This window comes from Otolemur garnettii, unplaced genomic scaffold (assembly GCF_000181295.1).
Source record: "Otolemur garnettii isolate 467f Iridium unplaced genomic scaffold, OtoGar3 scaffold00014, whole genome shotgun sequence".
Classification (NCBI taxonomy): domain Eukaryota; kingdom Metazoa; phylum Chordata; class Mammalia; order Primates; family Galagidae; genus Otolemur; species Otolemur garnettii.
This window is the reverse complement of record NW_003852409.1, coordinates 5,976,135-6,001,419: the sequence shown is the minus strand read 5'-3', so window position 1 is coordinate 6,001,419 and position 25,285 is coordinate 5,976,135. Positions and strand designations below refer to the sequence as shown.

At 40.7% G+C, this 25,285-nt stretch overlaps 1 protein-coding gene across 1 annotated transcript in view; it reads left to right on the top strand.

Moving 5' to 3' along the window:
• GRIN3A (glutamate ionotropic receptor NMDA type subunit 3A) overlaps window positions 1–25,285 on the top strand; it is a 171,799-nt gene that overhangs the window by 125,949 nt on the left and 20,565 nt on the right. Inside the window, exon 6 of the mRNA XM_003785185.2 lies at window positions 7,266–7,417. Coding sequence (XP_003785233.1) covers window positions 7,266–7,417 — 152 coding nt within the window. The remainder of the gene's footprint in view (window positions 1–7,265; window positions 7,418–25,285) is intronic.

Sequence of the window (25,285 nt, the reverse complement as noted above, 5' to 3'; positions counted from 1 at the left end):
GTCTGTGGTATTTTGTGATAGAAACCTGAACATACTCAGATAGCTATTAACACACCTCCTAATCTCACCACTCTGCATTTATTAGACTTAAAAAGTAAAAGCAAGGCCACTGAGAGCTAGTGGCTCCACACTGAGCGGGAAGCCCTCTCAGGAGCACTCGTTGCTGCTAAAGAGCGCCTGGCAGAACAAACCAAAACAATTAGGAATTCATAGGCTCCTGTGAAGGGTTTGGTCAAATTAAATCCATACACCAAGGCTCAAATACATAGTGGGGAGGGGGGCGCGGGGGGAGAAAAGGTTGAGATAAATGAACACATGTCCCTAATTTTTACAGTGGGGTTAGCTGACGATAAGGTCAAACTAGGAGAAAAAGTAATGTACTGGAGTCATGACTTCTGACCCTTCTGCCAAAGATATTTGCCTGTTTTTAAGTTTGTTTTTTACGTGCTTTCCAATAATTATGTAATACAGTGCTTGGGGCTCTGGCTCTGGAGTCTGAGCACCTGGGTTAGGATGGAATTGCTGTCATTAACTGGCAAGTTACTTAATTTGCTCTTCAGGTTCCTCTTCTATATAATGGGGAGAAAAACCAGCACATCTATGATAGAGTTACGAGGATTAAGTAAAATAATTAATGTAAAGTATATACTGTAGGAGCAGGCTGGCATATAGGAAGTGCTCAGGAAAGTACTACTGAGTAGTGTATTGAATAGTGTATTGAATTAATAGATTGAGATCGATTCACTATAAAATTCTCCCAGGATAGCCCCCACGGATCTTAGCTTCTCCCACACATTTCTCTCCCCACTTTGATGTGCTGGGAATAAGGGAAACCCATTTTTTAAATCTCTTTCATAGTTGGAACCATCACGGTACGTTCTCAACCATTGTCTCAGAGCAGCTAAATATGGTACAGACTGCAAAACAGAATAAATCTTTCTTCCTGAAGGCTTTTTAACCCTAGCTGAGGTCTTATTTTCAAACCATCTATTCTCCAACCACATTTCATGAGGATTCTTTCAGTATCTGAATTTCTAACGATACATTTGCTAGCCAAAATATATTCCCACCACTCCTAGCTAAGTAAAGCTCATCTATCCATGGGGAAGAGATGAGGATTCTATTCTGAAAATTGTTCTCTTGGGCTATTAAGCTGTATCCAATTTCCAGGGTGCCTGATGCCTTCATCTTTAGGGTTGAAGGATTCCATTTTGCTTCATCCATCAACCAAAAAATAGTCAACCCTGTCTTTATTACCAAGCCACTTATCTAATGGTAATGAAAGCAACTCAAGCTGCTAAGTTGAGTCAGCAATTTAAAAATAAGAATTCTTTGACCAATGAACACAAGCAAATTGAAAAGGCAACTGATAAAGAGAAGGACAGAAATAAACCCTCAAGGTTCTACTATTTTGTTTGTGAATAAAATGGATTTTTACATCTTTTAACAAATGCCTCTTCTCAGCACATATAATTCTTTCCTACTTTTTCTCTCACTCTTTATGCATAGTTTGTTTTAATTAGCTAATAGTAGTTATGATTAATTCTAGAAATCATTAAAAGATCAATATTTGATACACATATTAAAATATAAAATTAAAAAGGATAATAATCTAGTTTTAGCAGCCAGCTATAAATCAACCTAGACATGATGGAGTAAAATAATTTAAGACTATTTCCTATGTAGCAATTTCTAATAAATGTCGCCACCCTTTCAGCATAGCTTTTTTCTTAAGGGAATTTTAATTCTTTTGTTGCAGTACCAAAATTCTATTCGTAGAATACGTAGATTTATAAGCATGAATTTCAAAATTTTTAAAACTTTCTTACCACGTGCTTTGGTCTTCTCTACCAAAAATATCACTATCAAAAATCAGGCCCAGATGCCTTCTCTTATCCTCCTTATCTGGTAGAAATCTCTCATTCCTCTGATCTTCTCCTTTTCACTGTGTCCTAGTCGTTATATTTTTCCTTTATTGAATTTATGCCTCATTCATCTTTTTTTTAAGAATTATGTAACTTTTCCACATTGTGTAAGCCACGTATACCTCATCTGCCCCAGGGCCCCGTAAGCTACTTATGGATGGCCTGGGTGCTGTGTCCAGTTCAGCTTGTTAACTTCCACTGCGCTGGGCAGAATGCCTGGCACAGAATAAGAATTCAACGCATGTTTGAGGAATTAATGGATAAATGAATGGGTGAGCAATAAGTGTTTATCAAGTGAAAAATGCAAACAAGCCTGGCATTATTATGCTAATATGGGTTGGTGTTATTAGCATATTAAGAGGATTTTTTTTAGAAAAAACAGTATGATTAGTGAGGGTCCTTGCCAATTAATTCTCCACCTATTTCAATCATATACAAGTTCTCGCCCTGTATCTATACAACTTATTGAAATGTTTATAAATAAAATCTAACTGTGAATAACAGATACTTATTTCTACTGAAGACAAACTACCAATTTAGATGATGGTGATTTTTTTAATGAATTGCCCAGTTCGGGAGATTATTCCAGACACCTATAGTAATAGGGCCTGTGTTGAAGGGGAGGAATCAAATACAATATTCTCGTGTCTTGGTCACATGTGGTAGTGGTAATAAAAATGGGCAGAGAGGGCGGTGCCTGTGGCTCAGTGAGTAGGACACTAGCCCCACATACCAAGGGTGGTGGGTTCAAACCCAGCACCAGCCAAACTGCAAAAAAATAGCCAGGCATTGTGGCGGGTGCCTGTAGTCCCAGCTACTCAGGAGGCTGAGACAAGAGAATCGCCTAAGCCCAAGAGCTGGCAGTTGCTGTCAGCTGTGACACCATAGAACTCTACCAAGGGCAATAAAGTGAGACTCTGTCTCTAAAAAAAAAAAGTGGGTAGAGAGCGAGCTTTGGTATTAGAATCAAACAGACCTACTTTCAAATGCTGGCTTTCCCAACTACCAGCTGTGTGCCCTTGGCAGTTTACTTATTCAAACTTTGTCTCTAAGTAATACATACTCTGGCATGGGTTCATGTGGGGACACATGTGGAATAGTGCCTGGCACACAGTACCTAGTTCTTATTATTAGAATCCCAGAATAATTTAACCAGAATAATGTGTCATAATCTAGTACAATCTTACTCTAGTGCAGTGGTTCTCAACCTTCCTAATGCCGCAACCCTTTAATACAGTTAAAAGGGGTCGCGACCCACAGGTTGAGAACTGCTGCTCTACTGCATAGTCTACAGAACAGAGTAAGGCATGTAAAAGGTTTATTATAAAGCAGTATTTGGTGTATAGTAAGCCCTCAGTAAATATTAGGACTTTTTGTTGTTGAAAACTATTGCCCCCAAGAAAGAAAATCATGTGAATATGCAGAAAACCTAGTTAATTATTCTGACTATCAACGTTCTCCCACCAGATAGTTCTGAGTCCTCCTACACTTTGGTCTTACATGCCCAGTTCTTCTTTCTCTTGGCATCTACCTCAACTGTAATGATATAATCATTATGGTGTGCATGTTTAATATCTGTCTCCCCAGCAGAGCATACGCTGCATAACAGCAGAGACCATAGTTGCCCCAGTCACTGCTAAATTTTGACCACTTAACACAGTGCCCAGTCACTCAAGAAATGTTTGTTGGATGCATGAGCAAATGAATGTGTGAGTCAGTGACTGTTATCATTATCTACGTGCCTAGTACTGTGCCTGACACATAAACAAAGCCTGAAGAAAAGTTGTGCAGTTGCATTTATTTATAGTTTGTCAATTGCCTTTATTATAATTTTCTAAAGAAAACCAGTTATTCCTAATAATAAGTTACCCATTATTTAAAGAATGTTATTTAAAGATAACAGCAGCAGAAGAAAAAGCTCCCCATTCAAAGTCTTTGATTATCAGTCTTGCCTTTCAAATCAAAATACTCAACACAAAACAGACGCTGAAAATAGCTCTTTGAATGGAAAATTCTAATCATGCTTTTGACGTTGTCATCATTTCCTCAGCTCCCTATTGTAAAGAAACAAACAAAATTATCAGGAAATAAAAAACATACACCTCTCAAAAACTCAAAGTCTTTTCTGCATTGTTTATTCTCTTTTATTGGTTATACATACATCTCAAGCCTCAGGTTTTTTTCTAAAAAGGATTTGTATATCTGCGTTAAAAGGATCAAAAACTAATGTCCTTGGAATTGCTTTGATAGATAGAATAATTATAGGAGTTATTTGTTCCCATTAAATATCTTTGGATCCTTGACAGTCTTTTATTCCTTGTGTGTGAAAAAGGAACTGACAATATTTTTAATCTGTCTTCCTCAATCATATTGCAAGCAAAATCTATTTTTTTTACTATGCTATCCAATAACTAAAAACAAAATACAATTAATTAGCCTCTTTCATATGGCTCATCAAAGAAATTAATAATGTTGTAACCTTTTGGAAAGCAAGTAAAGCCACAGTGTGAGGATAACAGACAGTCTAAACTCAAAAAAACAGTGTGAGGATAACAGGCAGTCTAAGTCTCAACCACAAAACTCAAGAACATTTATGTATTTTCACTGTTTCCACAATTGCTATTGGGGTCTTTGTAATAAACTCTTTGTGGGTGATGTCTAGAAGTTTTTCCCACATTTTCTTCTAAGATTCTTGTGGTTTCATGCCTTACATTTGACTTTTTACCAATTTCGAATTAATTTTTTTGAATGGTAAGAGAAAGGGATCCTGTTTCAAGCTTCTGCCCAGCTAAGAAAATAATCAGCAGATCAATAATAACCAATTATTATCAATAATAATCAGCTGCAAGTAATCAGCCAATAAAGGGATAATATTTAGAAACTACAAAGGGCTAAAATCAAAAAGAGAAAAACAACCCTATTAAAAAGTAGGCAAGACAGTATCATAAGTTTTTCAGTAGGAGATAGAAAAATGACCAGAAAACACATGAAAATATGTTCAACATCATTAATCATCAGGGAAAGGCAAATTAAAGGCACATTGAGATACCACCTTATGCCTGTTAGAATAGCTTTTATTAAAAAGTCCAATAGCAGTAGATGCTGGAGTGGATGCAGAGAGAAAGGAATGCTTATATAATGTGGGTGGGACTGCAATTCCTATGGAAATGGTACAGAGATTTCTCAAAGAACTTAAAGTAGACTTACCATTCAATCCAGCGATCCCACTACTGGGTATTTACCCAAAAGAAAAGAAGTCATTTTATCAAAAAGACATCTGCACTTAAATGTTCATTGCCGCACAATTCACAATCACAAAGATGGGAAATCAACCCAAGTGCCCACCAATTCATGAGTGGATTAACAAGATGTGGTCTACATATACCCTGGAATACTACACAGCCATTAAAAAGGATGAATCTGTGCCTTTTGGAGCAATTTAGGAGGAACTAGAGATCATTTCTCTAGGTGAAGTATGACAGAACGCAAAAACAACCACCGCATGTACTCCCTAATAAATTGAAACTAATAAATGGGCACAGAAGTGTAGAAGGAAGGAAAAGTCCTAAAAATTCAAGCAGGGTGAAAAGGGATGGAGCAAAACCCACACAATGGACACAAGGAACACTATCCAGGCAATGGGCACATTTGTAGCCCTGAATCAAGCCATGTATCAAAAACATTTATACCCCCTTAACATTTTGAAATAAATATAAAAAATTTAAGACAGCGCCTGTGGCTCAAGGAGTAGGGCTTCAGCCCCATATACCAGGGGTGGCAGGTTCAAGCCCGGCCCTGGCCAAAACTGTAAATAAATAAATAAATAAATGAATAATTTAAAACATTAAAAAATAAAACACTATTCAGTGCAAGCCATAAACTAAAATAAAAGACACATGTAGCTCTGCCTGTTAAAGCTGCACAGGTAATTGTATATAAAATGAACCTATGGAGAATGAAATATATTCTAATAAAATATTCTTAATATTTGCTTACAAACCTGTTTCAATATCAAACTCTTCCATTCATGACAAGAAAAAGATTTGTGATATATTTTAATGAAAAAATGCTTACATTTGCCTTTGATTGCTGCATACCTCTACTTGGACTTAGGGGTCGGCAGAGACATAACATGATCTAACAACAAAAAAATACTGACAATAAATGAATTTCACCTTAATGCTCTTTCCCAATTTCTTCCCCTGCCTTCCTTGCCTCAAGTAACCCCTATTCTGGATATTTCATTTATCACATCCTTGTTTTTCCTAAATAGTCTACTACATATATATACATGTATTCCTCAAAATATATTATTTTGTTTTGAATATTTTAATATTTACATGATGGATTCATGCTGCAAGTAATCCTCTGGGATTGACCTTTTTCATTGAATAGCATATTGCTAAGATCATCCCTATCATTACATCTAGTTCCAGTTCATATATTTTTTATGATATTCCAACTGTGTAAATATTCCACAATTTATTTACTCATGCCCTTGCCGGAAAAAATGTGGGTTGTTTCCAATTTTTGCTTTTATGAACACTGCCTCTACGAACATTGTTGCACTTATCTCCCGGTGTGTTTGTGGAGTTCTTGGGGGATGTTCTTAGGAACAGAATTGCTGATCTTAAAGTAAATAAATGTTCAACCATACAAAATACTAACAAAATAAGAAACTGTTTTCCAAAGTGATTATATCAATTTGTATTTCACCAGAAATATATAAATGATCTTATCAATCCATATCTTCTCCAACAATTGGGACTACCAGACTTCTTTGCCTGTTTTTTTTTAACAGTTGAAGTTAATTATTATAAGTTCTTATTGATGTTTTCATTCCCATGCTATTTTGCATGTTCACATTGTTTTATTATTTAAAAAGAAACCAGAAAAAAAGTAATAGAGAGTCATGCATTAACAGCAAATAAGAGAATTTCAAAAACCAAAGAGTATGACTAGTTTAACTTTGTATACATAAGGTCCAGAGGAGGGGTTCTGAGAGGTAGGTAGAGAATCCTTCCCTTTCTTGGGAAAGACCTCAGAGATTGCTTCTAAGAAATACCTTGAAGGGACAGGCAGAAGATCTTGAAATGAAATGTCCTACTAGTGCACTGTACACAACCCATTCCTCTCCTCTCAGACACATCTACTCTGAGATGCAGCCAGTCTGAGGGTAATCACATCTAAGAACACCCTTCAGTCCCCTGAAGGAAAGACGGTGAAAACTCACCTGGCTTTTGCTGTAAGATCTGGTGGCAATATCACCTACGTACAAAATAAGGTGACAACCTTATAGGAACGGTGTAAAAAACTCATTTGAGATTATTTTCCCCCTAGGATATGGCATCGGTCTCCCACCCAACTCTCCACTGACCTCCAACATATCTGAGCTCATCAGTCAATACAAGTCACATGGATTTATGGATGTGCTGCACGACAAGTGGTATAAGGTGGTTCCCTGTGGCAAGAGAAGTTTTGCTGTCACTGAGGTATGGTAATCCTGCTGCTGATGTTCCCCCTGTGTACAGCTTTACCTTAAGGAATATGTTACCTGTGCCTCAGACTCCGGGCTATTGCACTTACTAGGACGCTCTATGATTCTAGGTTTACTTTTCACTTCACTTGAAAAGTGCTCATTCCTATAGGAACTTATAGTAAGCTTGTCTTAGATTTAAATGTGATGCCATGTTAATGAGTGAATGTCTAAGTTCTACTCTTCCCCATAACCTGTATTCACGACTACAGAAGAAATGCTGTTCTGAATTATGGCAATCGTATCTGAGATGGATATTAACAGTGTTTGGTTTAATCATTAATTTCTGGTCATGATATGTACTTCAACATATCCTTTGAAAAAATCTAACCAATGCTTAGCTAACTTCCCAATGATCACTAGCTAAGGGTAAATCCTTTATGGGTTAGAAAAATAGAAAGTCCTTACCGAGTACTTCTTAGGTTATAGAATCACATTTTTAAAACTGAAAACAACAAATTCCCTTCTTTTACAGTTGGGAAATTAGTACCCAGAGATATTGAGTGATTTGCCCAAGTATATTCTGAAATATACTCAGAATATACTTCCTTCAATTGTAGTACTCTGCTGTTACAATTTAATTAGAAATAAATCTACAATCTAGAGATTGGATGATTAAAATAGGAGACAGAAAGGTATGATCAGAAGCATAGGGTCAGATATTTAAGCTCATATTTAAAAAGAGAAGCCAAATAATCTCATACAAGGACAGTCTAACATTGAAAAAAAAACCTAAAGCCAAAAATACTGACTTCAAATAGCCTCTAATCTCTAAGAACCCCTACATTTGTATTTCAACACAGACACTTCTTCTGAGCTTGAAACTATATATCTACTTTCCTATTAGCATTGCCACTTGAATAACCTACAGGCATCGCAAATTTTACTTGTCAAAAGCTGAACTTTTAATCTTCCTTCCTAACTCTTTTCCTCCTGTACTTCATGTCTTGATAATGGCACCTCTGCCATCCAGTTACTCATTCCAGAAAATGGCAGGAATCTTTAATGCCTCCCATGTCCCACCTTCTGCATCCATCAATAAGCCATACATTTTCTTCTATAACACATCCCTCAAATATGCCCATTTATTGTCATCTCCACCATCATCTCTCTAGTACAAGCCATCATCCCTCACCCAGGACTCTACAAAAGTCTCCTAACTTGCCTCTGTTTCACTCCTGTCTTCCTCCAATCTGTTTTCCACAAGGCAGATCATTTTTCTGCTTAGAATCCCTGCAATGGCCTCCCATGTTAATGAGGACAAAATCTGAAATGTTGGCATGGCCTACAATGCCCTTTGACACCAGCCCTAGCCTACCTCTCAGCCTCACCTCATGCCACTTTCCTCCTGTCTCATGACTGCCTCACTGCCATGGGCATTTTAGATGAAGACATATTGGTGGCTTTTCCATGTCGGGGCCCCTGAACATGCTGTTGTCTCCTCTTCCTCAAATACTCTTGCTTCTGCCATTTGTTCGGCTAAAGCCTTCATATTATCAATTCCCAGCTACAATCTCCCTTCTTTGAAAATATATCTACACTCTTGTGTTTAGTGAAGCGCTATTCACAGTAGCCAACATTTGGAACCAACTTAACTGCCCATCAACAAATGAATAGATGAAGAAATTATGGTACATATATACAATAGAAAATTACACAGTAATGAAAAAGAATGAAATCCCGCCATTTGCAACATGGATGGAACTAACAAACATTATATTAAGTGAGATAAGCCAAGTTGGAAAGACAAATCTTGCATGTTCTTACTCAGATGTGGGAGCTAAACATTAACAACAGCTGATTTCATGGAGACAAGAGAGTAGTATAATAGTTATCAGGGGCTGGAAAGAGTAGCAGGGAGGGGAGAATAAAGTAAGGATGGTTAACGGGTGCAAAAATATAGTTAGATAGTTATGTAGAATGAATAATATTTGATAGCACAACAAAGTGACTATAATCAACAGTACGTTAAGGTACACTTTAAAGTGACTACAAGAGTGGAATGGGAACATTCCTAACACAAAGAATGATAAAGGCCTGAGGGGATGGATACCCTGATTACCCGGGTTTGATTAGTTTACAATTATGCCTGTATCAAAACTTTACAGTACTCTATAATTATATACAACTATTATGTACTTGTAATAATTAAAAATAAAACATTTTTAAATGTTTATTATACAATAATAAAAGTAAAATCTCCCTTTTTCAGACCTTGATAATCTTTGACCAATAGGAATCATATCTCCTTTTATCTCATATTACACTTCACATTATTTCATTTTTCTTGTCATGATTTACAAATTTCACTATTTTTAAACATGCATTTAATCAGATTTTTTTTTCAGTGTATTCCCTCTTCATTAAATTATAAGAGCTCTTGGGAGGGATGGGCAAAGACTTTGTTTACAATTATATTCGCAATATCTCATGTATAGTAGACACTCAATAAGTATGGAATAAATGAATCAGAGAAACTAAACAACATACCGGAAAAGAAGGTGGAGACCAAGGTAAGAACATAAATCAGAAGTGACATTAGTAGCATCCTGAGACGAATAGGTCCCCCCCAATTAATGTCCATCCAGAACTTCAGAATGTGACTTTAATTGGAAATAGGGTATTTGAAAACATAGTTAATTAAGAGAAAATAAGGCCATACTCTATCTGGGTGTCCCCCAAGTCCAAGGACTTGAGTTATAAGTTGGACATGTGAAAAGAGAAAATAAGGCCATATGACTGGAATACACAATTGCAAGCCAAAGAATGCTAAGGATTGCCAGAAACTAAGACATAAGGTAGATATCTCTCGGAGCCTCCAGAAAGAATCAGCCCTGCACACGTTTTTTATCTCAGATTTTTGGCCTCCTAAACTGTTAGAGAATGAATTTCTATTGTTTTAAGGCATCTAGTTTGTAGTAAATTGTTACAGAATTCCTAGAAACTAATACAGATACATAGGTAATGAAAATCAATAATAGACAGATAGCTAATAGGTAGATAGATTGATAATGAAAATAGATGATAGATAGAGAGATAGGTAAGATTAAATAACTCCAGCCAGAAGCTGAGGCAAGCTGGCCAGTGCTTCTAGCAATTAAGTTTACCTCTGATCTTCCTGGCAGCCATGATATACAGGACTAGAAGATGGTTTAGAAAGCTTTTTTATCAGAAAAAGGAGAGGAAGGGAACCTGTCTTTAATTCTGAACTCTAAAATAATTCTTTTTTTTGAAAAATGACACTAAATAACGGAGCTGAAATCTCTGCAAGATGCAAAAGTATTTCTTCTCTGGCTAATTCTTATATTGATGCTTCATAAAAGTTGAGGGCATGATGTTAGATGTGATTCAATAAAAGCCTTTTTATTAACCTACTCAATCTGCCTATGAAAACTTAGGCCACCCGGAAGAACACACTTGCTCATCCAACAATATTTACTGAACACCCATTATGTGCCAGATGATTCTAGATCCATTGGCTATACAATTGAAAAAGATCCATTGGCTATACAATTGAAAAAGATCCATTGGCTATACAATTGATTCTAGATCCATTGGCTATACAATTGATTCTAGATCCATTGGCTATACAATTGAAAAAGATCCATTGGCTATACAATTGATTCTAGATCCATTGGCTATACCATTGAAAAAGAGACAAAGGGAAGTTTGCATTCTAGCAGGAGGAATCACATACGCAGTGGGCATGACACATACGTAAATTAGCGAGTTTGTTACCAGGTGAGAAGCAGGATAAGGGTGGTGACAGCAGCCATGGAAGTCCTCATTGAGAAGATGATCATTGATCAAAGATATGAGGGAGGCCAAGAAGACAATGGAGACTTAGGGAACTAGCACATTCTGCTATGTACCGTGTGATCAAAACTGGACCAGAGACATTTATGCATTGATTTTCACTTTAACTTTGTAAGGTAGGCATTTTTAATCTTTCTTTGGAAAGATTTCCTAAAGGAAATAAGCTTAAGCTTACACTGGTCATCTGAGTTAATTCAACCAAAGAAGCGAACAAACCAGTTGTTTAAACTGTGTGTTCAAGCCAAAATCTCAGTGATTCAAAATAGACAGCACAACATGAGATCAATCGCGTCCCCAAAGCCAGCGATGCTGGATGATTTTCACTTCCCTAATCACACACAGGCCTCGAAGATCGAGGATCCATTTCAGAGGATCATCAGACCAAGATGTCAGCTGATGGGACCACCTGATTCTGTAACCAAACTGCTGAGGGTACACAGCTCTCCAGGCTCTGAACCTAAGTCCACCTGAGCACCCAGAAGGGAACATACTTTTGGAGACTTCAACAACGCTAGCCTTGCCCCAAAACTTTGCACGCTAGCCCACCAAAATCCTCTAGCAGGCGTGGAACTTTCCTGCCCCTTATGGCCTCCTATAAAAAGAGGTTTCCAACTGCTCTCAACGCAGAGGCCATCTTCATCTCTGCCCGGGGAAGTTTCTCTCCTGTCCCTTTCATTACACCTGGCCTGAACCTCTCCAAAAAAAAAAAAAAAGGAAAACAACCGCTAACATGAACTTATGCCAGATTTAGTCCAATATAAAAGTATCTAATACAAAACATGATAAATTTGAAGCCATGCTTTTCTTGATGTGAATCTTAGCTCTATCAATCATTAGCTGAATGACTTAACTGTTCTCAGGCCTTGAGTTTCCCCGTCTGTGAATAGATATAACAAAACCTGCCTTGCAATCTAGTTCTGAGAATAAGAGATCCTTTAGGAAAGCACCTAATAAGAAGCTTGGTACAGTAAATAGTAAATAACAGCAGTCCTAATTCTTCCTCTCCCTTCCTCAGCATATTTTCAGGTATCTTCCTGTGGCTTTTTTTAAAGTGAGAAAGTATTCCCAGAAGCCCTCCGTTAGATTTTTTGTATTTCATTGGCCAAAATTATGTCTACACCACATCTAAACCAACTAATGGCAAGGGAGCAGCAGATCACCGTGATGGATTAGGCCTGTCCTGACTCCCCCCAGGGACTGGTGATAGCATAGTCACCTTGAAACACAAAGGCGTACAAAGAAGTGTGATTCCCTTAGGAAGAAGGAGGTAAAGGAACGGATGTCAAACAGGCAACCGGTCACTTCTCTGCCACTCTGTAGACTTAGAAAGTCACTTCCTTTCTCATCTTACCCGCTGCCAACCGTCTATAGCAGGAGGTATCTGGCTTTAATCATCTGCGATGTTCCTCCCAGCTTTGACACAGTGATTCTGCCTTCCCTTAATATCATTCTGAAATATGAATATTCGATATTCTATACAGTATAGCATAAAGGTTAGAAGCATGGAGTTTGGAGACCATTCTAGATTTGAATCCCAGCTCTACTAACAATGTGATAACAGGAAAGTTTATTTGACCATTCTGGGCCTCACCTTCTACAACCGGAGAGAGAGTCATATATATTTTATAAGATTCTGGTGAAAATGAAACCAAATAATGTTTTTCAAATATTGAGCACCCCCAAACACAATAACCACAACATTACTTTTTTTTTTAAGGATTATGAGGTTTCATTGTGATGCTACAGGGCTATATGGATTTATCAGCAATTTCAAACAAAATTAAGTGTGGATCAAAAAAAGATTTTGAGACGTAAATTATCAGCAAAATCCATGAACTGTTCAGGTGATATGTACAAAATATAGCAAACATGTTTCAACTAGGATTTTATTTTTTTAAGAGACAGGGTCTCACTCTGTCACCCAAGCTGAACTGTAGCAGCTCCTTCATAATTTACTGTAACCTCAAACTCCTGGACTCAAGCAGTCCTCCTGTCTCAGCCTCCCATGTAGCTGAGACACTATGGGTGCCTACCACCACACTTAGCTAGTTGCTTTTTTTTCTTTAATTTGTACTTGTAAAGACAGAGTTCTCACTATGTTGCCTAAGCTGGTCTCAAACTCCTGTCCTCAAGTGATGCTCCGACTTCAGCCTCCAAAAATGCTGGGATTGCAGGGATGAGGCTCCATGCCTGGCCTCAACCATGACTTTTAAGAGGTCAAATGCAGGAGGAAGACAGTTGGAATATTCCAGATGTAGTCAGCTGGAAGCACTAAATAAGACTAATATCAGGATCAAGTGGTACTTGTTAAGATAACCTTGGGCTCATATCCTAGTTCAGCTGAATTTGGAAGGAGAGAATAGAGGAGAGGTATGGCCTTAATGGGAATTTCAGAGGCAGAAATAAAAAAGAGTTCTGATAACATCCGAGTGTGTATAGAGATAGGAGGGTCCTCCCCAGCCTCGGGAAATGTATGAACACACACACAGTCCTTCTTTCTCAGGGAGGGCACTCTATACAGCCTACACAGTAACAGACTGTTCTGTGAGGTTACTCACCTGTGCACATTTAAACAGCCCAGCAACGTACATCGTGGTGCACTGACTGACAGATTGTCTTGAACAACCTAAGACAGAATTGAGAAACCATCAGAACCTAAAGATAGAGCATAATTAAATGGAAACAATCTTTGGCTCACAGCTGAGCTTGGTTTCCTCTGCACAGAGGTCCTCTGCCTCCTGGATTTCCCATTGCTCAATACATGAACACACTGAGTCTCTACCTGCTTTTTAATTTTTTTAACTTTCTCCTGGGAAGGATCAGAAAGATAAAGCATACCTATTAGTGTCCTGCTTGCCATTCCTTTTGCCTCAAATGTCATACACTGCTGGGTTGCGTTCACAGATGTGGAAAAACCAGAATTGGCTTTGAAATCAGGCAAGCCATCTTGGAAGGCCACCTCTACCACCAGCTTATTTTTGGCAAATCATTTAATCCATCTCAGCCTCAGCGTCTTCATCTCTTCAGGGGCTCCTGTGGGGAGTAAGTAAATTACAGTTTAGTGAGCATGGCCCTCCTCCCCCCCTGCCTGGGGGTGGGGTGCAGGGGCTCAGAACAAAAGAAGCAGGTGGACTCTGGATGCTGCCTCTCCCACAAGTGCTCCTGATCCTTGAGGAAGCCATGCCTTGGTTTATTTCTGACCTTACTTTACATTTTGCAAGTTACAGTCTTAGTCTCTGTCCATTGCCACAGAGCAATTAAACCCCCTCTTTCACTCTGAAAAAATATTCTAGTCTGGATAATGAATTATATAGTCACTGAGTGATAAAACATGAAAGGTGATTTTTTCCCCCATTTCTGGCAGTTGGATATTAATACTTGGCCACCCGTGAGAACCTTGATCTCTTCACCTCCCATTGCTTTGCGACCCCAGAGCTGTCACGCTGCAGTTCCTCTGAAAGATAAACTCATTTTGTTAAATTCCAGGGCTTTATCTGCTCCCCAGAGTCACCTAGGAAATTGCAGGTCCAATTCAGCAGACCAGACTCTGGCAATTTTCAAAGAGAAATTTGAAATTGACTTCAGATGTTTCCCCCACAATCCTTCTAGCACACCCGTGCCTCTGCCCACGGTGGACTCATTGTTGAACAATTCCACTGAGTACAACGTCTGGCAGGGTGTAAATTTCCTTCATTTTTCTTTTGACTCAGCAAAAAAAAGAAAATGTAATTTTTTTCCAAGTCCCCAAGTGAATTTAAGAGCTCCAGGGAAATAGTCTTATGAAATCTCTTATTCACCAACCGGGAAAGCAAGGCAGCAAATCACAGGTTAGCAAGCTCCAGAATTCTTCAAGGAGTTATTAAGATTTATGATGATACCTCTCTTTGCAAATCTCCTTTAAATAATGGTTTGAATAATGCACCTTTTAACCAAATGAGACTAGTCAAGAAGGAAACAGTGACCTTGGTAGGGAACAGATAGGCACGCTTCAATAGTCAGAGGAGAATTTTAAAGAAATTACTTGCAAAGGTATGCTTTAAAGAAACCAACAGAGATAGTGCAGTCTCCCACGGTGGGTAAAGTGAGGCAGCCATCACTCCATCCAGGCTCAAAGTAAAAATAAAGACAGCCGTTTCCAGAACCCAGGGGGTGTGGGAGAGGGCTTTCTAAGAGCTGTGGCCGTTTGGTTAGGAGTACACCCTTCCCACAGTGATCCAGCCAGAACACAGCCAGGGAATATTTATCCAGCCTCAGCCTCCTCTCATCCTCACATCTACCACTACCAGAGAAGTCAGCTTTCCAGGACACAAGGCAGGACACAAGTGGCTCTGGACAGGCAGGAGGAAGTCCAGTGCTGCCCCTGTGGCAGATGAAAGGGAGGTGGGCCAGCCAGAAAAGGTCTGCAGCCAGACCACTGAGGGTGTGCAGACTCTGCACCTCCAGCCAGAGGTGTAACCTGGAGAGAGACAGAGGATAGGGGAGTACAGCCAAGTCCACAGGGATCACCCTGGTCTTGGGAGTGAGACTACCATGGTTTCACCATTACAGTGAAGAAGCAGCTCTATGTCCTTGACAAAATTACTCAGCCTCTCTGAGCCTCAGTTTCCTCTGTACCTTGCTGGGTTGTTACAAGGTTTCTGAGTGAATCCAGGGCCTCCTCCTGTTGCCATTAAGCACGGAGGGAAACTAGTAAGTATTAAGCTAGAAGCCAGACATTGGAGTGCTAGGAGCTCACTCCCTGGAATCCACAGGCCTCCACGGCTTGGGATGGGGAAAAGGAGAAATGTATTTCAGAACAGTCTGGAAGTAAATCAGCAAACGTTCCAGGTGGTTTTACTATGAAAGAAAGTGCACAAGAGGAAACATTGCCGTATTCCTGGACTTATCCCGTCCCTCATCTCACCCAGCCAGCCCCAACCTGACCCATAGTCCATTCCTGACCCTTCTTATCCTCAGGCTTTCCCCAGGCCAAGGCTCAACCATCACCCCCAAGGGATGGGGCCATATGGTAGAGATGGAGTGAGGGTGTGGGTCCAGGTCATGGTGAGGTCGTTTTAAAGGGTTTATCTTTCAGAGTGCTGCATGGGTGCAAAACAATAAAAATAATCATGGTATAAAAACATCCATATGAAAAAGGCACATCAAAATGTCACGAACACAAATCACATAACCTCTCTTTGAGTTGCCCCCCCCCCCCGCATAATAGAGGTGGTGTTTAGTGTTTCTGGCGTGGTCTGAGGAATAGAGCTAATGTTCATGAAATTGCCTGATGCACAGTAGGTGCCGAATGGGTGGAATTTGTCCTGACTCTGCCAAAACCAGTTGTGGGACCCTTAGAAAATCACTTTACTTCTCTAAACGTGTTTCCTTGCCATAAAGTTGTGATTCTCACAGGGCTTTATGTTGAGTCATCTTAGCCTACCTAGTTGAAGATACAGATGCAGGGACACGGAGAGACAGTAACACAACTGACCTCCAGCCTGGGCTTTCCACCCCCAAGCCTTGATGCCCAAGGACCACCAAGAGGTGCACCTGATATGTTCATGTGTTTTCACCTATTATACTTGTCTGATGAGCAAATGAATTTCAGCTCTCTCATAGCAAATCCCTTCTTCCCTGTTAATTTAGGGAGAGAGAAAAGGGAAGGGTTGGTCAACCGTACATTGAAAACCGAAGGGGATTACACAAGTCGCATCAAAAAGTTTTGATGCTGGTCAGTTTTCTTCCCAGTTTATCTTTAATTCATATTAAAAACCCAAAGGGAATTGTTAGGGCAGTGGGGGGAGGGGGGACTGAATTTTCATGCAGTCTTTTCCATTCTTGACAACTAGGCCACATCTCAATACCCTACTTCCCCTATTTTATTCCTACCCCTTCTCTTTTCAATTTAAAATGTCACTGCTATGCAACTGAGGAAAGTTATGGTGAGGCAAAGAGAGTTAATGACTGTAGATTGCTCTAAATTGAAAACTCGTGTTATGTCAGGCGCCACCTTGACAGCTGAGTGCTTCCCTTGGAATAGCCTAAGTAATTAAGTTTAATATTTAAGCCAAGCATAAGGTCAGATGGAATCTATCCAGGTAGCACTTTCTGAAAACCTGAAGAAGCACAAAGCCGTACGTGTGTCCTTTTTATGACATGGTGCAGAATTGCACGTGAAGGAAGAGAAGCCAGTCTCCGAAAGGCCTCACCTTTCTCCACCCTGCTACCAAAACAAATTCATTCATTCATTCATTCATTCATACATGCATCCAGCCAGCCATCGCAAACATGTGCTGAACTCCCAAGTGACTGGCCCTGTTTCAGGTGCAGCCCACGCAGAGCTGAATACAGAGCTCACAGTCAGGGAGAGACAGGTTGTGATCAAACCCTGTCTCCCATACACCACCATGGGGCCAGCAAGAACAGTGACACAAATGAGGCCCTGATTCAGTTGTGGAAGAGCTAGAAGGAATTGAAGCAGACTTCCTAGAAGGGGTAGAGGGAGAGCCCACCAGATAAAGCATCAGCAAGACACTGACACAAGTAATTATAAGTGATAGAACTTGGCCCCGCCCTCCAAAGACATGGCACCCAATCATGCCAGATGGACAGAACTCCATGCCCTATTAGTGGTGCCCTCCCCCAGGGGTTCCAAAATTACAGGTGGCCACCTGCCTTGCCCCACTGGTTATGCAGCCACAGCTAGACTCCCAAGTCAATGACAGGCCTTGTATATGACTTCTCTGTTACCTCCTTCCTCTTTTCTCCTGTCCTCATGGAAGGCTGTCTGGAAAAGCAAAGCATTTCAGCTCTGGGGGCGACACGCCATGGTTTGACTCTCACCCCCACCACCGTATCTATGCAAGGCATGCAACTTCTAAAACTTCAGATCCTTCCCCCAAACTGGGGATAATAACAGGGCCTGCTTGAAAGTGTGAAATTTATTTAATGAGACAGTTTGTAGAGAACATCTGGCTTAACAAACGCTCCCTCCTCCTTTGCTGAGTATAGAACTATGCACACAGAAAATGTTCAGTGAATAACAAGCACACAAGAAATTACAGTTGGTGTGCCCTCTCTCAGACCCAGCTTGGAGGAGTCGCTTATCATTACAAGCGTCTTATAACTTTAACATTGTAAACATTCTTTTATTTACTACTTACATATGTTACAGAACGGAAGACTTTTTTACTGGAGAACTTGAGAAATGTGTGACCGTGAAATTTTCTCCTTTGCAAAGTGCTAGGTTAACTAGCTTTTATTAGTATCACGTTTTTTTTTTTCTTTCTTTCTTCCAGCTCAGCATCTAGGTATGAGTGAGAAAATGTGAGAAGAATTTATACAAACCATTAAGCTGCACCTAAAACAGAACTTTACAGAAACAGTAGTAACTATCGTCTTTTTTTTTAATTTCAGATTAATACGAGGGTACAAATGATTAGGTTTCAATGTTTGTGTGTGTCAGATAAAGCCCCAGTTGTAGTTCTGCCCCTCCCCCAGGAGGTGTGCCCTACATCCTTACATTGTGCCCATTAGGTGAGAGCACACCAAGCCCCCTCCCTCCTCCCTTCTCCCCCCCTTCCCCCATTTGAGTTAAATTGAGTTTTTCTCTCGGTGGGTGTGTATTAGTTCATCCACTGGCTTCGTATTAGTATTGTGTACATTGGATACTTGCCTTTCCATTCCATGATACTTTACTAAAGAGAATGTAACTATGGCCTTTAAATATGGTCAATGGTATTTCAGAGTCAGGCTGGGTAGGCAAGGCCGGGACCTACAATTCTCTAGTTTGCTTTCGTGGGTGCGCGGCATCGTCTCAAAGTTAGGGCTGCTTCTCTGTTGCTCTCCGGCTACGGCACCTGTAAATGACAACAGTGAATTCTGTCATGGGGAAAAAGAATTCCAGCTGTCCCCTTCATCCTTGCCGCTCACCAAGTCAGCTGATCCCATGGGATAAGGGAGTCCTGTTTTACATTCCAGAGAAACTTGGGCATAAATTTCACCCAAGACCACATACTGTTAGTTCTTGCTTTCTTCCTGGGTAAATGCAATGAGCTTATGAATATGCATGAATGGTATTTACTATGCAACCGAAAGGTATGAAGAGTGCTCGAACTGATTAGGGCTATTGTAAGAGGCAGCCTTCCTTCCATTTTTTTCTTAGACTTCCAGACACCAAAATCTGTAGGGGGTCACATGAAATGAGCCTCCTTCCTCATCTCCGTTCTACGCGCAGAGTAGCAGCCGCCAGGTTCGGAAGATTTTGTCTTCAGAAAACAGAGACAGCGTGGGAATGTGTGACGATCGCCATCTAGCGGCTTGATGTGAGCTGTTACAAAACCCTGGGAGAGCGACCGTTGTTCCTCCCAAAGAGCATAAACCAAGGGTAAAAGTGACATTTCCTCCGATTCATCTGAGGACACTTCTTTCCCGTGCAGCTATGGGAGCGGGTGGAATTCCTGGACATGTTAGGTGAGAAGGCAGCTTTCCCTGGGAAGCCGGGGAGCCCGTACCGGGGTGCCCCTCTCCTCGTACGACACAGGCGGCCTCCCCCAACATGGAAGCCAATGCACACACCCTGGGAGCCTCTCCTTCCTTGGTCCCCTCTGTCCATCCTATCTAGTAGGATTTCCGGCCTAGTGTTACGGTTGAATTGCATCCCCCCAAAAGATGTTGAGGTCCTGAGGTCCTAATCCCCATTTGCTCAGAATGTGGTCATTACAGATATGATTGGTTAGACTAAGATGCAGTCACACTAGAGCAGGGTGGGCCCAAAATCCAATCTGACTGGTGTCCTGGTCAACAGTATTGACAACTACCAGCCAGATGCAGTGGTACCTGTAGTACCACCTACTTGGGAGGCTAAGGTGGGAGAATTGCTTTAGCTCAGGAGTCTGAATCCAGCCTGAGCAACATATTAAGATCCCACCCAGAATTATGTTCACCTGTGGTTTTAACCAGAGTAAAGGCAAAGAAAACAGTAAAAAAAAAAAAAAAAAGAAGAAGAAGAAGAAGACAACCACCACCCAAGACAGACACGCAGGGCAAACATGGCGTGAGGATGAAGGCAGAGGCTGGATTTCTGCCTCTGCAAGCCCAGGAACGCTGCAGGTCACCAGCAAACCACGGGAGCTAGGAAGAAGCAAGGAAGGGTTGGCCTGCAGGTTTCAGATGGAGCTTGACCCTGCCGACTTCTTGATTTCAAACTTCTAACTTCAAACTTCCCCAGTACTGGGAGACAATGAATGTCTGTTCTTCAAGACACCTGGTTCTGGTGCTTTGTTACAACAGTGCTAGGAGATGAATACACCCAGCTTTCCACTTCTAGTGCTATGTCATTCCAGCTCAGGCCCTTGTTCTCCAGCCAAGCATGTGTAATTGTCATAGCTGTCATCTAGCTGCTCTGGGAGGTCTCTTGCCCTCTTCAATCTACCCTGCATGATGCCAGATTCATCTCTCCAGAATATGATTCTGAGTAAGTCATTCTTCTGATTAAAGCCTGTGCTTTCCCTATCAAATAGAAGGCAATGTTCAAGCCAAATAGTCAAAAGCCTCCTTGATCTAGTTCCTTCCAGCTCAGCTCTGATACTTTGCTCAAATACTCCAACCACAGTACGAACTTGCTGATACCCACACCTGCCTCATTCCCACATCTGTGATTATGGTACTTGTTCCCTTTGTCACCCTTAGGATCAAACATTTCTTATACAAAAAGAAAAAAATATGTATCTTTATATGTTTCAAGCAAGAAATAATTTCTCAGTTTTCTGAGTTCTCAGAGGTCTTTGCCTTTACCAATCTGGTGACATCTTTTGTTTTCTATCTTGTGCTATTATTAATTATAAGTCTCTAATGCCTCAAGTCACTCAGCCATCAGTGAGCTTTCTGAGGACAGACCATCTCCAAACGCCCTTAGTGCTTTATAAGTCAAAACATGACTGAATAAAGTATGCCCTGTAATGAATTACTCTGTACATATTGCCCTTTCTTTAGTGTCTGGGGAATGGGAAGACTTTCTTTCTACTTCAGTCATACCATGCTCTTCCTACCTTGACCTCCCTTCTCCCGTCTCACTGGCTTTCTTCAAGTAAGTTGAAGAAAGTTTCTCCTACTTGTTCTGTTCCTCCTGCCTCAGTACCTTTGCACATGGAGTTCCTTCTGCCTGGAACACTCAACCCTTCCAAAAATAACTCCTTGAGACTGGAGTTCAATCATCACTTCCCCAACAAAGGTTTCCTGTTGTGCAACCTCTCTGGGCACCATACACCCCTCATCTCTAACACTCAAGGCTGGTGTTCCTTTACATCTGTGAAAGGTAAAATATCCACTTTAGGTCACTGTTGTATCCCCTTCACCTAGTACATGCTTGATAAATGTTTATTGAGAAATCAAATGAAGAGTTGGGTACATATGTGAACAGTCCATTAGAATTTTTCAGGCAAGCCTAAAGCAGCCAACAATTGTAACCTCTACTACTTCTGTGTTTACTATGCTAGGCACTGACCCTAAATCTCCGTGTTCTATCGTATTTAATCCTGCAAATGATGCTATGAGTTAGCAGTAGTTGCCCCTGGTGAGTGAACAGTGAATAACTCACACAAGTAACTCTGCCTAAGGACACAGAGTTTGTTAAATGGCAAAACTTTGATTTAAAACCACATACCCCCAAACTTCTATTAAACATCATCCTAGTTCTACCAAAGAAAACCAAGTATGTTATTCCTAATCCTTTTGAATATGCATGATAAACATTAAAACACTGACAGCCGTACTGCTTCTTAAACTGTAGGTTTCTAAATGGCAAAATTATCTTTCTCAAAGGGACTGTGCCTTACTCATCATAGAAAACACCATCCCCTGGCATGGAGCCTGGCACACAGGAGGTGTTCCATATATACTTGCCAAATGAATTTAAACTTGAAATAAGGTTTGTCATGTCCAGAAAAGATAAAACACATCTAGCTAAAGTCAAATTTCTGCTCCAGAGAAAGCAAATAACCCAGGAGGAAAGGGAAAAGAGAGGAGGGTACCAACCTCTTGGAGCACCTGTTATGTGCCAGCGCTATTTCAGATGGTTTTTTATATTTTTCATTTTAGATATTATCTCACATAGCCCTACAATAAATTATGACACCATTATGTCTTCCCGGCTGTGCAGAGAAGAAACCTAAGGTTCAGAGGCAGGTTAAACTCAGGGCTGTGTAGTTCCAAGGTGATACTGTGGCCAATGTCAGCACAGTTAGATGTTATATCTGGTGACCAGCAACACTACTGAAAGGTGAGAGAGTCTAGCCAGAGGTCCAGGACCACCTTCACAGCTTCTCGAATCGTCTTTCTGAGGAACCCAGTCTTCCGTCTGGCTTTAAAAGATGAAGCTTTCTGTGAGCCTCCATTTCTGTCTGTTTTATTTTCCAATGTCAGTTATTTTTTGCACATGACTATCTCAGAGTTCTTTATCTGAAAACCTCTGGGGAAAAAAGAAATGACTTGCTGGAATAGAAGAAGTGCTGTCAGGCCCCCAGTTTCTTCCAAAATAATCAGTCAACACTTTTGATTGACTTACTGCAGTAACTGTCCTACAGTCCACGTCAATCCACGGTGATAAACCCAAAGGGTAACAACTCGTGTTTTATGTGGAAATGACTAAGAAGAATGGCCAGAGAAAATTGAAACAATGGCATTGAGTCCGTAATAATGCTGAACTGTGAAGTTTATGAAATGTGGAACAAGGGGAACTCAACTTCACATCAGCTAAACTCCAAATCTAGCAAATGTTCCATCCTCTACAATGCAAGAGTAAAATGATTCTGATGGTACACTTGAATCATTTCAAGGAAGTGGTACCATCTTCTTGGTATTATCTGTCCAACTATTCAATTAATATGAAGATAGTGATTCTCTCTACACAGAGGTAAAGGGATATTTTAGTAAATACAAATATGAAGAAGAAATGAATGATCTAGTGGCTGTAGCAAATTCTGTGGCCTGTTCAGTTGGCAAAACTGAGGGGGGCTCATCAGGCTAAATGCCTCCTCCCTCCCATGGAGTCAGCCCTAAGGGACACATCTAATGTCCATCTACTGCACTGTCTGCTCAGTATCACTCCTACTTAAAGAAGCAGCATGTGCCTCTTTTGGTACCTGCTCTTCCTACCCAGTGCTCCCTCTCACCCCAGCTCCAGCCATGAGGTTCAAGTGTAAGCTCCATGTGTCTAATGGCTCAGGGGTGGGAATCCAACCCAATTAGAGCCTGTCCTTGGGATTTGTGGGCATCTATCTACCAGGAGAAAGTCAAACTTTTCTGCTGATAAACCCCCAAAGTACTAACTTGGAGTCTGTCAGTGCTTGTGTCCTCTGCCATGCAAGAGCATGTGGAGAAGCAAGCCGATTGATGCCCAGAGGTCAATGGGCCCAAGTCCGCACAGGGCCAGCAGTTTCAGGGGCATGCGCCATGCAGTTACCCAGGGTCCTGTGCTTGGTTTAATGCTCTGTTGTGACCATCTTGAAGTTCTTAATAATTTTTGAGTGAGGAGTTCTGGTTTTTCATTTAACACTGGACCCCGCACAATCTGTAACTGGTCTTGAGGCCTTGGTTCCAACTGTTCCTTAAACCCAGTGTGATCCTCACCCTTCCTAACACTGGGTTATTCAGATCTTCTTTTGATTCTTCCAACAAATTGCCTTTGTTGATAAGCTTCTTAGAGGTGGGTTCTCTTTCTTTCAGTAAAAAAATCTAGATTACATTGTGATCAAAGACACAAAATTAGGCCAATAATGCCATTCTAGAGATTCCACGCCCCCTTGGTGTGTCCAGAGGATAGAGTCCTGTCCCTGCTCCTGAGGCTTCTGACTGCTCAGAACAGCACCTCCAGGTCCTGAGCATCTCCTTCCAGAGTCTAGAAAGATCTCTGTGCTCTAGAAAAAACATAGACCAGAGTGGTTGGTAGTATTTGGATACCAGATGATTTCAGGCATCTTGTCATATAATTTAAGGTGATTTTAACATTGCAAATTCAATAGATTAGTACCCAAACAGCACCCTGTTCGTAACTGGAACAGGGGAGGAACAGTAACTGGAAATCAAGCAAATAAGACAAAATAAAAGAAAACATTTTCCTGGTATAATATCACAGTCTGGCTGGGCATTATTTATGTAATACTCATGATCACCTTTAAAAAATATCCATGGATTATCATTTGTTCATAAAGGAAAATAAAACAGCCATATCGAGTAATAAAAGTATCCCGCAGCTTATGGTGCCAGTTTCAGTATGGTAATCTTGAGACCGGTCTTTTGGCTGAACTAAGGAACAGAGAACTCGCTGACATTTTTTAAAGTGAAACAGTGTGTGACTCAGTGGCCTGGGGGTCCCCCCGTCCCTTTGAACCGTATTGCTCTGGAGCCCTATTTCTCTCTAATGTATTTGCAGTAATTGATGAGCTCCTAAAGGAAGGGACACGTGAGATTAATCTCAACCAAAGGAACAAGTCTAGTTGAAACAAAAGGGGACAGGGGGATAGAGCAGAGGCAAGTGTCACGCTCAACACACACAAAAGGCTTCCCTGGGCACCCTGCGCCATCCCCCAAATGTTCTGCAGGACAGCCGCCAGGCAGCAAACAAGGAAAGACGGGGACTCCAAGTGGAGTCTAAGTAATAGAGTAAGACAGGCTATGTTCTTGGGACGTGTGTCTCCTGAAAAAGTGCTCCAAGTTCAGGAATACTTTCATGTCTGTAGATGACCCATGTAAGAAATTTTCGGTGCTGTCTGGGTGGTCTCTTACAAAGACTCTGAACCCCATGTCCTAGAAAAGGTGCAGATGTCAGTCCCGGCTTCCCCTCCTAGAGAAGTCCAGGAAATAGATATAACTTCAATATTTTGACATGTCCTCTCATTTAGTCCTAACACTAGGCCTGTACCACTAACATAAGGAGTCCTTGGTTTCAGGTCAGTCATTGGACGCGTACTTGTTTATTTGATACTCGCTGTATGTCACACTGTGCTGCCAGGATCCTGCAGGGAATAAC